At 40.2% G+C, this 14,774-nt stretch overlaps 1 protein-coding gene across 7 annotated transcripts in view; it reads left to right on the top strand.

Annotated features, from left to right (window-relative positions):
• The window catches only part of UBAP2 (ubiquitin associated protein 2), a 158,216-nt gene that overhangs the window by 25,096 nt on the left and 118,346 nt on the right, over window positions 1–14,774 (top strand). For all 7 annotated transcript variants that reach the window (XM_064437758.1, XM_064437755.1, XM_064437757.1 and 4 more), the window contains 5 exons: window positions 1,668–1,807; window positions 5,804–5,881; window positions 7,512–7,622; window positions 11,439–11,592; window positions 13,423–13,500. In XM_064437758.1, coding sequence (XP_064293828.1) covers window positions 1,709–1,807; window positions 5,804–5,881; window positions 7,512–7,622; window positions 11,439–11,592; window positions 13,423–13,500 — 520 coding nt within the window. In that variant the 5' untranslated portion in view covers window positions 1,668–1,708. Of the gene's footprint in view, window positions 1–1,667; window positions 1,808–5,803; window positions 5,882–7,511; window positions 7,623–11,438; window positions 11,593–13,422; window positions 13,501–14,774 lie in introns of those variants that run through there.

The following is a 14,774-nucleotide window of genomic DNA, read 5'->3' as shown; positions in this document are numbered from 1 at the left end:
AACTGGGGGGAGCTGGCTGGGGGTTGGGTAGTGATTGCTGCCTGGGGACGGACATTGGTCAGCAGGTGGTGAGCAATTGTATAGTGCATCAGTTGCTTTGCCTGTTGTTACTACTTCTATTTTACTTTATTTCAATTATTAAACTGGTCTTATCTCAACCCACAAGTCTTCTCACTTTTACTCTTCCAGTTCCCACCCATCCCACTGGGGAGGGGGAAACGAGTGCCTCCTTCTGTGGATCTGAGTTGCTGGTGGGGGTTAAACCACAACAGCTGTAACTAGCACATAAAGAAATTCTATGTCAGCGTTCAATTTTGGCCAACAAAATTTTATTTCTAAAGTGAAGAAAAGACTTAGATAATAACAAGAGTTAATTTTCTTTTGGATTTTAGATGAAGGTCCTGAGCATTGTGAATTGATGTTTAAACTGAAGCATCTCATTGCAACTTTAATTGTTGAGTACCCGTTACTTGTGAATGCTAATGAGTAGTTAGGTATTGAACACATCCTCATCTGTGCAATCACAGCAATTTGCTCAGTTTTCATCTGAGTGTTACTGTGCATCAAACTCTGTGTTAGCCAGCTTGCACCAAAGCTGCTGCCATGACAAGTTGCATGCTGAGCCATGTTCGTACAGTGGGGCTGCAGAAAAAGTGCTTTGCTGCTTGTTTGCACATCTCCTGCCCAGGTGCACCATGTGCAGGTTGTCATTAGTTCCCTAAATTTGCAGTTTTACTTCCCAGTGTCATGGGGACAGAAACCAGGTGGTTGACTGTGACCATTCTAACCAGTTGAGAAATCTGTTTCCAGTTATCATAGCTACTATAACCCATACTCATCAATTAGCCTTGTGTTCGATGCTGTACAAACACAGGGGGAATAAGTTTCTTGTTTCAGAGGAATTTTAATGCTAGAGGATGAATGAGAATGAAAGCCAAGTGCCACAAATGGGATAGTACTGATGTGTGTGGAGGGTTGGGGTTTTCTTTTGGGTTTCTTTATTGCCATACAACAAAGGTATGTTTAAAGCAGAGTAATACATGTTTGGTAAATAATATCTGTAAGTATGAGAGAGAACAAACAGATATTGGCTACAATGGCTGGACTTAAAGGCAAGCATCATCATTTTTCTTATAAAGGAGAGGTGAGGAGGAGAGTGGGCGTTGGACACAACTTCCTTATATGTGCAGGAAAGCAGCTTGATGATAGGGAAGAGAGGAACTGCCTAGTGTGTGAATGTGACTTTTGCATTAGTGTTCTGAGTGGGTATTGGAGTGGTTAAACTCCAGGCACCAAAACAAGACAGCAGGTATTACAGAAATTTCAGGAATGATACAGCTGGAGCAGAGGTTTCAGCACAGTAGCATGTAGAAAAGCCTGTATGTTAACTGGAAAAAGCTATGAGATTTAGGTATCGTGTAGAAATACAGATCTAGACAGATCCCAATCAGCTGACAAAAATGCTTTTTATCCACGGCATTTCTCCCCCTTACTGTAAAGATTGCAATAAATCCAATAATAGTGTATTAAAGCTGCTTTCTCAGGAGTCTCTGTATAGAGTTAGTAGTAAAGGCAGGAAGAGTTTGAGCTACTACTTTTGTGTATTATCTGGGTATTGAATCAGTACCCTGCTTTATTTAACTCATGCTCTTTTTTTCCCTTTTCAGATTTTCTATTTTGTACATACGTTGTTTTGTATATACTGTATATGATGACTTCAGTGGGCAGTGAACGTACCAGGGGCACTCGGGACAAAACACAAATTTCAACCACACAGCCAACACAACCACAGAAACAAGTTGTACAGGTACGTGCTACTATGTAATCTTCTTTGAGTTGAAAGTGGGCATGTAATGATGTGCATTTCTTTTCTAAGTCAGTAAAAAGTGAGAAAAGATGGGGAGAAAAAAATCACTGTGTATATTGGAAGAGTATGTTTGATATCTCACTTTAATTGCTCAGTAATCCAGCACAGCATTAAGTTGTTCGTGTATTTTCACCTCTAAAGGAGCTTTGTGTTCTTCAGCAACATTTCCCTTCAGTGAGGAATTCTATGCCTATGCCTGTGTCAGGATTTCTGTCCTGTGACCTCAGTGTCTTCACATCTCAGCTCTTCCATATGCCAACCTCATGATGCTAGAAGATCTCTTCTTGGTAGAGGAATTTGGGTGGGTGGGAAAAGCTTCATTAGATGCATGCTGTGTTCTGCAGCATGATTCAGCATATCTGCAAGTCACAAAATACTAAAATTCTTGTGCAGTGTCCTCACAAAGTGAAATGAAGACAGTTGCCTGCTAGCGGACTAAAACTGTTTTGAGTGCCTGTGAGATTGAAATTAAGCTCTTACCCCATTGTCTTGATTCTCAGCAGCCGAGTAGTTTTGTGCTTGTCTGGGTTAGAGTGCAGAATGTTTCTGCTCCTGGCAACTCATTATTCTCTTGTCGGGCACTTCTCAGATTGGACTCAATTCAAGAATTGCCTCGGTTCTCTGCTGGCAGAGAGGGCATCAATCTGGAGGTGTTCACCTGGGAAATTGTGTCTTACTGTTTTATAGACTGATCTTTAACATGGAGGGGCTTTTGTTCTGTTTTGTGTGTTATTAATTATGTGAGCTCAAGCCTTTATCATCTCCTTGTGCTGCAGCGCTTTGCGTAGTTGTGATTCATGCTGATGTGTGGTTTTAGAAAGTTACTTTCAACAAAAGTTGAATTTGTTTTTGTTTTGTAACAAGTAAGGCTGCAGGAGTGTAGCAAACAGGTTGACTGAAGTGGCATTTTCCCCTTTTTGGTATTTGCAAGACAGCAGTGGAATACTCTGCCCAGTTTTGGGTTCCCTGGCACAAGACGGACATTGGCAGATGAGAGCAAGTCCAGTGAAGAGCTGCGAAGAGAGGCTGGAGCACAGGGTGAATGAGGGGTGACTCTGGGAACTGGATTTGTTTAGCCCTAAGAAGGCAAGGCAAGGGTTGTGTCTTCTGTTCAGATACCCCTTGAGAGGGTACAGAAAAGGTGAAGCCAGGCTCCTCTCAGAGAGACAATGGCACAGGTTGGAAATTCCCGCTGTTAAAAGGAAAAATATTGTTTACCATGGATGAGAGAGGTTGTGCAATCTCTCTCTGGGCCCAAGCAGCTCCTCTGATGGGACATGCTTTCAGGGGGAGGTTGCACTGAGTACCACTGGCGGACCTTTCCAACCCACATGATTCATTGATTTTCAGAATTAAGTCTTGCTGACCTTTTCGTGCATTTTGTCTGCTTATTCTACTTTTTGCATAATAGATACTTGTTTGGTCAATTCAGTGGAAAAGATGGTTATTTAATATACAGCAATTATGTTTTAGTGCACCGTATTTTTTTTATTGTTTAGATATCACATGGAGCTTCCTGCTTAGTCAGGCTTTACACATCAACAGAAATGCATGGATTTTTACTGTTTAATCACCACTGACTGACGTTTCTGAGTGTAGGATAATGTTGCTTTCCCAAATGGAGATTTCATTGTCATAATGTCACATTGGTCATAGTTTAAGTTATTTAAGAAACAACATTGCAGTTCTTTTGCATTGCTTCTAGAGGGAAAAATATACTATTTTATTATAAGATCTGGGCCTATTACTGTCACTTAATTATGTGTTTTGCACACTTCTGTTTTCTGGTAGCTTGAAGTTATAGTTAAAAATTTCCTTCACTCTGTTATGCTGCAAATATAATATCTTGTAAGGTTGAGTAAAGTTTTAGCTGTCTTGGGATACTATTATTTTCTTAGTCGCAATTAAAACTTAATTATACTCTTTTATAGGATACCCCAGTGTTATTTGTAATGATGGTGCCTTAAAAATAAAGAACGACTACTTGCTGGGAAAAATCAAAAAATTTTGTGACAGTGATTTGGTGTTTGTCTAGTAAACACATCTTAGGGGTTTTGTTGTTGTTTTTTTCTTCTGAATCTTCAATTCTATCTGGATGTAATCCTCTGGCATATATATTAGTGATGTTGCACCTACTTGTGTTTCTAAGCTCTCTGCTTACACAGGAAAGCAAGATACTGTCACACATTTAATAGTTATAAAATTGGTATATTTTTGTCTTCTAACTTGGACTTGAAAAAAGTTGGTTTTCATAAAAAGTGAATCTTAATGGGTTCCTGTTTCTGGTCAAATATGCCCTCATGTCTACAGAAATTACATTGTCTGAATGTTTTTACTCTGGATATCATTAAAGCAAATCTCTTCACTAGCTTAAAAGTTGCAGTGGGCTGAGAAGGCTGAAGTCAGAGTGAGAAGGTGGCTCTGCAAGGCTTAATTCCTGAAACCTGTTTTTGCTCTCTGATAAGCTCTCGGCAGACACCAAGAGCAAGCTCCTTCACACAGAGCACTGCACTGACTGGGAGGCTTTTGTGGAGGGTGGCACCAGGGCTGGTGTGGGGAATTCTTGAGCAGGCTCTCATCTGTGTACCGACTGATGTATGAAGCTGTCAGCATGACACTTTGAAAATGTGAAGTAGTGCAGAGTACTTAACTCCATTACAAACACTAATTGTCTTGAAACGTTGTGTGTGAGCACAGCAAATGTCACTTCCCTCAAGGAACTGGGACAGCTGCAGTAACTTCACAGAAAATAAGCAGCTGGTAGTGCATGGCAGAGTAATTTTTAGACTTTTCTCAGCATTTACACTTGGTGACCTCCCCTAGAGCTTGTATTTGTGGTAAGCTCCAAAAGCGAAGAAGTTTGATGCTGATTAAGTCTGAACTCATAAGGCACAGAATTTCATGTGGGTATCCTGTGAGATTCAACCGGCTGCCTAGGATGAATCCTTTCCCTCAAGAACATCAGTGATTGAGGTGGTGCCCCTTATCATGAAGAAGTCTTCTGTTGCACATCAACTTGCATTTTGGGTCCTGGCTCTCTTCATTATCAGCCTTCTCTTGCATGAGATGGAAGCCTCTTCTGTTTGAGCAGAAATCAAATTAGGCCCAGGATCATGTAGCACAGAGCTACCTTTAGTATTTTAATGAGAGTGCAGTTCAAGTAGACTGTAAATGCCACACTACGAAGAGTGACCTGTATGATGTGACATTCGTGTTCTTGAATTGCTTTCTTTCTGGGGAAGCCATAGCCTATTCAGATTTACAGCATTTTACTCCATCCATTTGTTTCAGCCTTTCAGCTTTTACTGAAGTTGCCGGCAGGGATTTGTGGTCCAGAAACATTACAGAAGCACCAAATATTTCATCAATAGCAAGAACCTTTAGCAGTTTTTAGAGACCAGTATTCACTTATAAAGAAAATAAATGCAGCTGTTCATGGGCAAAATCTTGAGGCATGACTTACTCTCTCTTTAAATGCTCATAGAACTAGAGTCGGGTTGTTGGGAGAGTTGTGGAAGGTGATGTGAGCAGGAATCATCAGAGATGTGGTTAATTTAGAAATACTGTTGCCAGTGTGTTAGGATAAAACTCTGACTCTAGAGTGGTAGATACTAAATAAAAGTAGAAGTAATAATATCAAAGTGTAGGCTTTTGTGCTAAATTCTGTTCTATTATATGGTTGTCTTGTCTATGTGGTGACCTTTGAATGTGTCTGAACCACAGTTAGACGTATTGAAATTGCTTCTGTCCCAGTTAACTTTTTAACTGTGAAACAGGCATATTGGAGATGTTAATCCCTTCCCCATAGCATCTCTGTGCTTGTTGTGTATTTTCTTTTTGAGAATCTGGAGAAAAAATATATGGTGACAATAGAGATACTTTTAAAAAACAGATTGTTACCTTTTGTGTACTTTATTGGATGTTTGCATTTTTTAGGCAACAGCAGAACAGATTCGCCTTGCTCAGATGATCTACGATAAGAACGACGCAGATTTTGAAGATAAAGTGAAACAAGTATGTTTCCTATGGTACAGAGTGTTTTATGCCCTGCAATAAGGTGCTCCCAAGCTGGCTTACATTTTGAAGCTAGCGCATCTGTTTCTGATTTAGGTGAAACCTTGTTCAGAAGGACTTAAGTTTAGCTATGAAAAGGTGCTCTTATTGCACTGTAAAGTCTGTTTACAATAAATTGTGTGGCAATCTGGCTCTGGCTGTATAGTTACACCGGTGTATTTTCCTTTGTAGACAAGCCTTTAAGCCAGAACTCCTCTGGGCTGGTGTCTCTTCCAGACTGTATCTCTCTAGTGTGGTCCTGATGCTTAATGATTGTCAGAATAAAGAGTGCATTCAGCTTGTCCACATGTACATGCCCATGGGAAAAATGTCACCTGTGTAAACTGGGTTTGCTAGTGTCTTGGCTCTTCTTCAGGGAAAGTAAAAATCTAATCATAGCTTAAAGGTGAATTGAGGTGTTGTTTAAAAAAAAATCTGACCTCCCAGATCTGTGTATTCATTAAAATGATAGAATTACACAATGAAAATGAAATCTCACACCATTTTTCCTCTGCCGTGCTGATTTTTGGGTATAGATGTTTAAGCTTCCGCCACCCATTTATAGCTGAGATCATTAATTTGAGCAATACCGAGAATCTGTGTCCCTGTTCTGCTGTGGGTTTCAGTGATTTTGTCCTAGTGAACACATCACAACTCACAGAGAGTCTAGGAGTGCACCCAGAAGGAGAGAACAAATAGCATTAAAGCATTAATGCAGCAGAGGAGCAGATTTCTTGATTTCTTTTCCTTTGTAAAACCTCCTCTGAAGCATTATGAAGTGCTTTTTGTGCTTGTTATAAACTTGTTCTGTTGTGTGCCAGAAGTGAAGTCTTGTACTTCCTGATGGACCCTCATCAATTGTACCTGTAGCTCTGCTGGTGGGAAGGATAAGTATTAAGTATTAAGCTCTGCATAGCAAATCTCCAATATTTTACACTCTGCATATATATTTCTAGCTCATGTAGTGTTTTTTTTCTTGGAGGGAAGTTGCTGGGTATCCCATGAGTAACTGATTATTTCCATCCCATGCTCCTCAGGATGCACACCATAGGTCCGTGGAGTATAATTTAGTACTGGGTCTCCTTAAGCAGCCATCGCTTATGCCTTTTGTGTGGCCTTATGCTGAAATGGATTGAGGGAGCTGATCTGGCTGAAAAATAACCTTTTTCTTAGTCTGGATGTTTTTCCAGATGGATCTGTTCTCTGCCATGGCTTTACCTCATGTCTGTTCTCACACAGTGAGATTAAGAGGGGGATGTTTGTTGGGGAGGGAGAGAGGAAGATGTTGGAGCTATCCTGGTCTTGAGCCTCTTATACTGCTGTCTCTAGGGTGACAGCATTTGCTGCAACCAAAAAGGAAAAAGAGGTGTGAAAGAGTGTTTTCTTGATTACCATTTAATTTGTGTTTCATCCTGTCTTTCGTCTGAATCCCAAGCAGATCTGTAAAATCTGTAAAAGCAGATACCTTTATTTAGGACTTTAGTTTGCTTTGTCACAGTAGCTATGTGCGTTCTTGGAATCTGTGGTGGTACTAACTCTTACTTCCTTAAAATAATTTAGATATTTTAACATGTCTGACTTTTACTGCCAGCTTATGGAAGTGACGGGGAAGAACCAGGATGAGTGCATAGTGGCACTACATGATTGTAATGGGGACGTGAACAGAGCAATCAACATACTGCTGGAAGGAAGTTCAGACACGGTAAGGTTTTACATTCTTACTAAACCACTCTTTGTTTGCTGTGTCTTTCTACTTTCGAAAGTGATTGGGAAAGTCATGTTTCGGGAGCTTTTGATTTCCATGTTTCCATTCAAATTCTTTTGAAGGAGATGGAGACCTGGGCAGCTTCTCTATTGCATGCATACCTTAGAGTAGGCTGAACCTTGAAAATGTTGTGGGTGTTCAGCTGGTCTCTTGCAGAGTCTTCCGGCTTTCATTTACATGCTGCAATTTTAACTCTGCAGCAGAACTCGGTGCTCTGTCAGACCCAGGCCTGTTTTTTGCTGCAATGTTTGTAGTTTGTCTGTAGCACCTCCACAACCCTGGGACCTAAGTGTTTGCCACAAAGGGCAATCTTTATAAACCTAAAGGGTAGACAGGTATTTTAAGTCATGCAACTTCTGTAGGTTTGCGTTGCCAGTACTGAATTGGAAGAGGTTTCCACATCTGAAAGCTGCATTGACAATGCTACTAATGGCAGAAGAGAATAAAAGTAGTGGCTCATTTTACTGTGCTGCTTACTTGCATGACTTTATTGAAAAACAGAAAGAGGGGGCTAAACAATCTGCATGTAACAACAAATAATGTTGCTTATAATGTTACATGGAGCAATTTTTATCCCAGGAGATATCTGGCAAAATATGTCTTGCTGTGGTTGAAGTTTTTGCTGGAGGGACTTCTTACAGTTTAACTGAGACAGTAAACTAGATTCTGTGTTATCTAAATTGGGAAAGAAACCTGGATTTCCTTTCCTAATGCTGAACATACAGAATTTCCTGTGATTTGTCAGGATACTTACTCTGGCTTATTGTTAATGAGGAAACTCACCCCCCCCCACACACACCCTAAATCTAGGGCACAAACTGTTCTTTTCTATCCCCTATTCATTTGTAAGAGTTGAGGTAATCTAAAATGCACAAGTATAATACTGAGTGAGCTGGCAAGTTGGGAGTAGAAGAGAGCATCTCACCTTGATTAAATCTCTTGGTAATGTGCTGGGTTTGTGTTCTCTTGTACTTGTATTTGCTGTTTTCTAGTTGAAAATAGTTTTCTGGTTGATACAGAATGTTAAATGCTTTCCTAGTTTAGCAAGTTCTTATAAGTGATTATGACACGGAAGAAACTTTCTGAACTCATTTATTGATTAGAAGCAACATATGTCTATGTTCTGCTCTTTTGACAAGTCCCTTTGAACTCACAGCTCTCTGTAAACAAAATGCAGCTCAAACACAGAGAACTTTAAGGGCTCAAAGAGGAAGGAGTATTAGTTAGGAGTCTTCATTAGAGCATGAAGAAATTTATTATGAGCCTTCAACTTGAAGGCTTTGTTTTAAGGGCATTATGCTCTAGGACAGTTTAACCGTTGGTTTGTTGCAAGAGGTACTACTAGTTCTGAATGACGATTACCAAATCCCTTTTTCTAGTTTTGTTCTGCTTTGCCCTAGAAATTTTTTTTACCTCATTTGGGAGATGTGTCTAATCCCATTGGAGGAATGAGAAGAGGAAGGAGCGATAGCTAGAACGTCCATTTATAATTTCTTCAGTACTCTGTCAGTTTTGTCCTTTTCTAATGCTGTGCTCTTTAAGGCTTTATGCTGTGTGACTTAGTTGTTATGAAGACTTCTTGTTTGCAACAGTTGTGACAGTGGCTTTTGATAGACAGAAGCTTGTTGGATGAGTAGAGAAGGGCATATTTCGTTGCCCAAGACTTCTATTCATTTAACTTCCTACAGGCGTAAGATCTATTTTATGCCTGACCACGTTTTACTTCCTAAACCTCTGAAGATAGGACAAAGGGGACCTTTCAGATTATTCTTCTCTCTGTCTAAGATCAGGCCTGCAAGAAGGCTTCTGTTACATGTTTTTTGAAGGTCACGCCCACAACTGTCATTTCAGTTGCCTCAGGCATTTCCAGCTGAAACTGTAATCAGTTAGCTCCCTTGCAAAAGCAGGTAGTTTAGATAGTCTGTAATGGATTCCCAAGCCCAGAGGTAGCATCATCCTCTATCTCAAAGGACATGCCAAACTTCTCAAGGCTTTCCTCAGAATTATTTTGTGGGAAAGCATTAATCTGATGCTTTCATAGTCGTCCTTTTACCGATCCTTCCCAAGTCATGTAAAACCTTACTAAGGAGAGGCTGCTTACTGTTAAACTTTGCAGGGTCATCCAGTTTTGGGTATTTCTTAAAACGGTCCAAGGTCTTTTGGCACCATGCCCATCAGTGAGATTGTAGTGCATATGTAGGCTTGGTTCTTCAGTTCTCAGTGCAGTTTTTTTTTTTTCCTGTGAAGCGTCTCTAAAGCTATGGGAGTGTTCTAGTGTGTAATGCAGTTACACAGGGTATGTCAGGTGATGCCATTTGATAGTTACTGGAGGGAAGAGTTTTCTGTTGCACAACTAACATGGTTTTGCTCAAACATGTAGTTCTGTACTTTTAATCTGCACTGTCTGCACTTGGCCTAGGTTGGCTTATGGCAGTGTGGTCTTGTGTACTGGAGATGAAATGGGAAGGTGATTCAGACTTCTTTCTCACCTATACCGTGTCAAAGAATGAGAGAGTAACCATTCATTCTCTTAGTACTTGCTGTCTCAAAGGAGACACTAAAACACTGAGTTTATACTTGTAAACTGCTTCATTACCTGCTTTCTCAATAGCATTAGTTTTCTCAGTTCTGGGCAGCTTGGACAAGTGTCATTGCCTCCCAAGGGCTTAGGAGCTGCTGTTGTCTGAATTGAGAAGAGATAAGACAGAACCTAGAAGTACTGATAACCAACCTGTTGTGTTTGGTGCAGGTGCCTGTCAGAGGTTATGTCATTAGTGCTTCACAGTTGATTTCACCTTATTTGCATATGCAAATTTCATGCTTAAATACCTTACCTAGTCTATAAGCTCCTAGAGATGGGGACCTATATACAAACCTATCTGCCATCTTAATGGTTTGCAAATAATAACTTCCTTCTTTACTTTGCAACTATGGCTCAATAGACTAACCATGTGATTGTATAATGTATGAGGTGCTGTGCTATTCTTAGCAAGTGTTTTAGTCATTTTATTTTCAACTCCTACAGAGTTCCTATACATACAGGCTCCTACGGAGCCAGTATGATCCCTGAGTTTATTTTAAAGATGAAGCTTAATATTGAAGCTGAAGTCTGATATTTGGACCCTGGTCCTTTGTCTTGTTTTTCCTGAATTCTGTGTGCGATGAGCTGTGTAGCTGTTAAGAGAGGATGTTCTGGTTTATCATGGCCCCAGCTTTCTCAAGTTGTTGTTCTGCCATTCTGTCTGTTGGTGCTTGAATTCTAATATGTCTGGATAAAGGGTGTTTTTTCTTTTCTTTTTTTCCCTTAAGCCATGTACTTGTTCTCATCAGTCTTGTGTTCAATGATGCTTATAAGCATATTTTCATTTCCTTGGGAGAAGGATAGCTCTGTGTGTGCTCCCTTGCTAGATTTATGGGGGTAGCTGAGAGAGAAACTGTTGCTTACTTCACAGATTCTGTGTTGCAGTCATATCTAGGCTTCCTGTAACTAGTAAAAGTCATTATAGCGAGAAATATTTGGTATTCTCACATTCTGTAGAACAATCTAACTTCTACAACTTGCTTCTTTCTCATCTCTTCCCAAAAATACAGCCTGTGTTTACATTTGTATCAATGTGTTTTGCAAGGTTTTACATATGTGACATTATGCAAATACCTGTGTCTTATTATGAACTGGAGGGGTGTGAGGTGGAAGTATGCATTCAGAGCTCTCTCTTTTTGACTTTTGTATCTAAATCTATTCTACCCAAATAGACTTCTTGGGAGACTGTAGGGGGAAAGAAGAAAAGCCTTGGAAAGGAAAGTTCAGAAAACAAAGAGAACAGAGAAAAACGAGGAGACAGAGAAGTGAGTCGTGGACGGGGAAGTTCCAACAGACGGGGAAGAGGAGGCAGCCGTGGCCGAGAGTGTATGTATAGGGGTTTGTTTTTAAAGATTCAGACACTTTTCTTGCAGCTGAAACTGGCTGAGTTCAGAACAAATGCTTAATGGAGTAAAGTCTAGAGCTATAGCTCAGCGCTGAAGGGATCATAATTTGTTTGTGTGACAGGTATACTTGATCTGTCTATGTGACTTGGTTTTGGGATGGTCTGCACTTGTTCACAGGCACTCAATTGAACTTAAATTTCTGTCCTTTTTGACTAATTGATCTTGTATAAATTTCTGTTCTTAAGTTTTAGACTTGAGCCTTTGTAAGACTGCTTGACGACAAGTATGTCACGGCACAGCTGGTAGACTTTTTTGTTTCTTTTAATGAAAAAATTATCCGGCTTTGACTCCCATCTCCTTTTATGAGTGGGAGAACCTGAAGATGGTCTCATCTTCTCATAAGGGGAGTGAAAAGACTGGGATAAGTAGTAATCTCTAGTGTATATTACTCACATAAGCCAACCAGAGGTGAGTTTCTGCAATAGAGAAAATTCTTTGTGAGTTGAAACATTTAAAAACTTGCTACAGTTTATACAGGTGCAATAATACATTGTACAAAAGCAAACTGATGCTTCTAAGTTAGGTAGAATCACGTTAGATCACCATTGGATACATGTTGCTTTTTTCTCCAAGTTTTGTCAGCAGTATCAAAGCTGTATACATTGCCTCTAAGGGCCATACACAACACTGATAGATGAGCAGAGAAACCAGAAGGAATACAGTAAGTTCACCTTTTCACTTAAAGGCAGGGAAAATATTTACAATATTAGCCAGCTCTCCTAATTTGTTATTGGTACATATTCAAATATTGTGCCAATGACGACACCGTGAATCTTTGTGGAATAATGTAATGTCAAGATAGGAAAAAATATTAGTAAAAACTGGTGGCTGTGCTTAGAACAAATTGAAATCTTATCCATCACAATGAAAGTGAGAGGCAAAACTTTTGCCAGAGCCAGATGCTGCATGTCTCTCTTTGTACACTAGAATTAGATTTTTCAGATGGTTACCAAATCTTGATATTTTCTTCCCAGCTTTATGTCCAAGCAGTAAGGATTTTGGCGCTTCCATTAGGAGAAGTCGTGCAGTGCAGAATCTTATCAGTGTTTTAAGTGGCCAATCAAGGAGCCAGCCATCTTTCAGAGTACCTCCTCAGGATTTTTCCATTTCCACAAATAATTAAGTTGCAGTGCTTTTCTAATGCCTCCCCATCACCCAGTTGTCATCCCTCTGACTTGAAATACAGAGGAGAGTTCATTTAAGTTTCCCTGTTTGTACAGGGATGTGGTATGGGCAGACAGGAGAATAGCTGGTGTTCTTGGTTACCCCTTATTCTTTCACTGTAGCCACCCAGTGCATTATCAAGGAAGCATAGTATGAGGTGGCTGTGTTTCCTACCTCCTTAAAGAGGCCATAATTAATTTAATAGTGTAGGCTGCAAAACACTGCACTTCCTGCCCCTCCCCACCAAACCACCCCCCGCCCCCCCCCTCAAAAAAACCAAACCACACCAAAACCCCCCAAACCAACCAACAAACATAAAAACTAAAACCAAAACCCAAAAAGAAAATAGAAGTGTTTATATTGAGGGACATTTCCCTCTTATTAGATATTTTGCTTCCTAACTGCCTGGTGCAAATTAAATATAACTTGCTTGCAGCTAGGCCCCCAAAGAAGAGAGGTGACTGAGATGTGTTGGCCAGCTCACTTTAAAATCTTGCCTTTTCTTTTGGGGTTCGGGTTAAGCAGATGGCTATGTTGTCTCATGTATGAGTCTCTAAAACTTCTCTTAAGTGTCCTCTCTCCACAGTTAGAGCTGAAGAGAATGGAGTGGAGAACAATCAAGGAGACAGGCCTTCAGAGCGTGGGAAACGTGGCCGTGGGAGAGGTGAGATGGTGGCATTGGTGTGGGACTGGCACTGTCCTGAAATGGAACTCTCCCATTTATTTCTTTAAACATGTCTTTTTAAGCACTTGTTTGTTATCCTTTGATTCCAAAAGCATTTCAGCTACCTTTAATTTAGGTACGTCTACCTCCCTTACCCCTTGTCATGTCTTGGTCTCGGAACAACTTAAAAGAATTGACACAAATCACCTTTATGGTAATTTCCTGTGTAGCAGGCAGGTGTGCTCTGGCTGTGGAGAGCTGTTTACCCAGTTCAACTCATGCCAGCTGCCTGTGAGTGGGAATGCACTGGGCTCCTCAGAATGTACCTTGGCAGCAGGAGAGGAAAAGATTCCATCTGTAGGGCTCTTGGGGAGGGATTTTATGCCTACTTCTGCTGTTTCTTTGGGGAGGATCTGGTTGTCAGGCTTGCCTTCTGTTTTCCGTAGAGGAGAAAGTATGAGCCACCTTAGTGACTTTTTGGTATGAGAAGGAAGTTGGCTTGGGAGAGCTGATGAGAACTGTGGAAAAAGAATACTGTGGAGTCTTAGTCTCTGATCCTATCCTATAGAAGAGATAGGAAAGATTTTGACAATGGATTTGATGTGGAATAAGGGATGTGTAGTTGTTTTGGGTTTTCACAGGTTGAAGTGGCAAGAGACTTGTGTTTTCTTAAAACAGGAGGAATGAAAATGAGAAACCTAGGTACAGTGCAGGTTGTGTAGGCAAGTCAAGTGGGTACTAAATGAATTAAACTGATAAAACAGAAATGTACTTAAGTGATGTCTGGCTTGCAAAAAATTCTGCCTTCAAAGGACTACCTTCTTTTTGGAATATCCAGTAATGAGGCATTCAAAGACAGACACATCCAACTAAATTGTCTCCAGGTCTGCATCCTGAAGGAGTAGAAAGATGCAAATATATGTAACTTCAGAGGGTTGCGAGAATGACTTGGGTTTTGCCTGTGAATCAGCAAATATCAAACGGTGCGTGCAGAGAGGTAGCTTTGCAAAGGAGGGTGTGGTATAGTTCACAGTATGTTTTTTGGTATGATAGCACTGTTAACAGGTGGAATGTAAGTCTTCCAGTATTTTTATAAAATAATCCTTTATACTCAAATTATAAAGGCAGGATTTTTTAAAAATTATTGAGTGAAACTTAGAGGTTAATTTCAAATGCAGTCTATTTTTTGCTCTGTAACCTTATGAACAATACACTGCTTCTGTTGTCAACACTGTAGCTCTCTAGATGAATATCATATGTCTCAAGCCAAAGCA

This window comes from Phalacrocorax carbo, chromosome Z (assembly GCF_963921805.1).
Source record: "Phalacrocorax carbo chromosome Z, bPhaCar2.1, whole genome shotgun sequence".
Taxonomy (NCBI): Eukaryota; Metazoa; Chordata; class Aves; order Suliformes; family Phalacrocoracidae; genus Phalacrocorax; species Phalacrocorax carbo.
The sequence above is the reverse complement of the archived record's forward strand: the minus strand, read 5'-3'. Positions and strand labels throughout refer to the sequence as shown.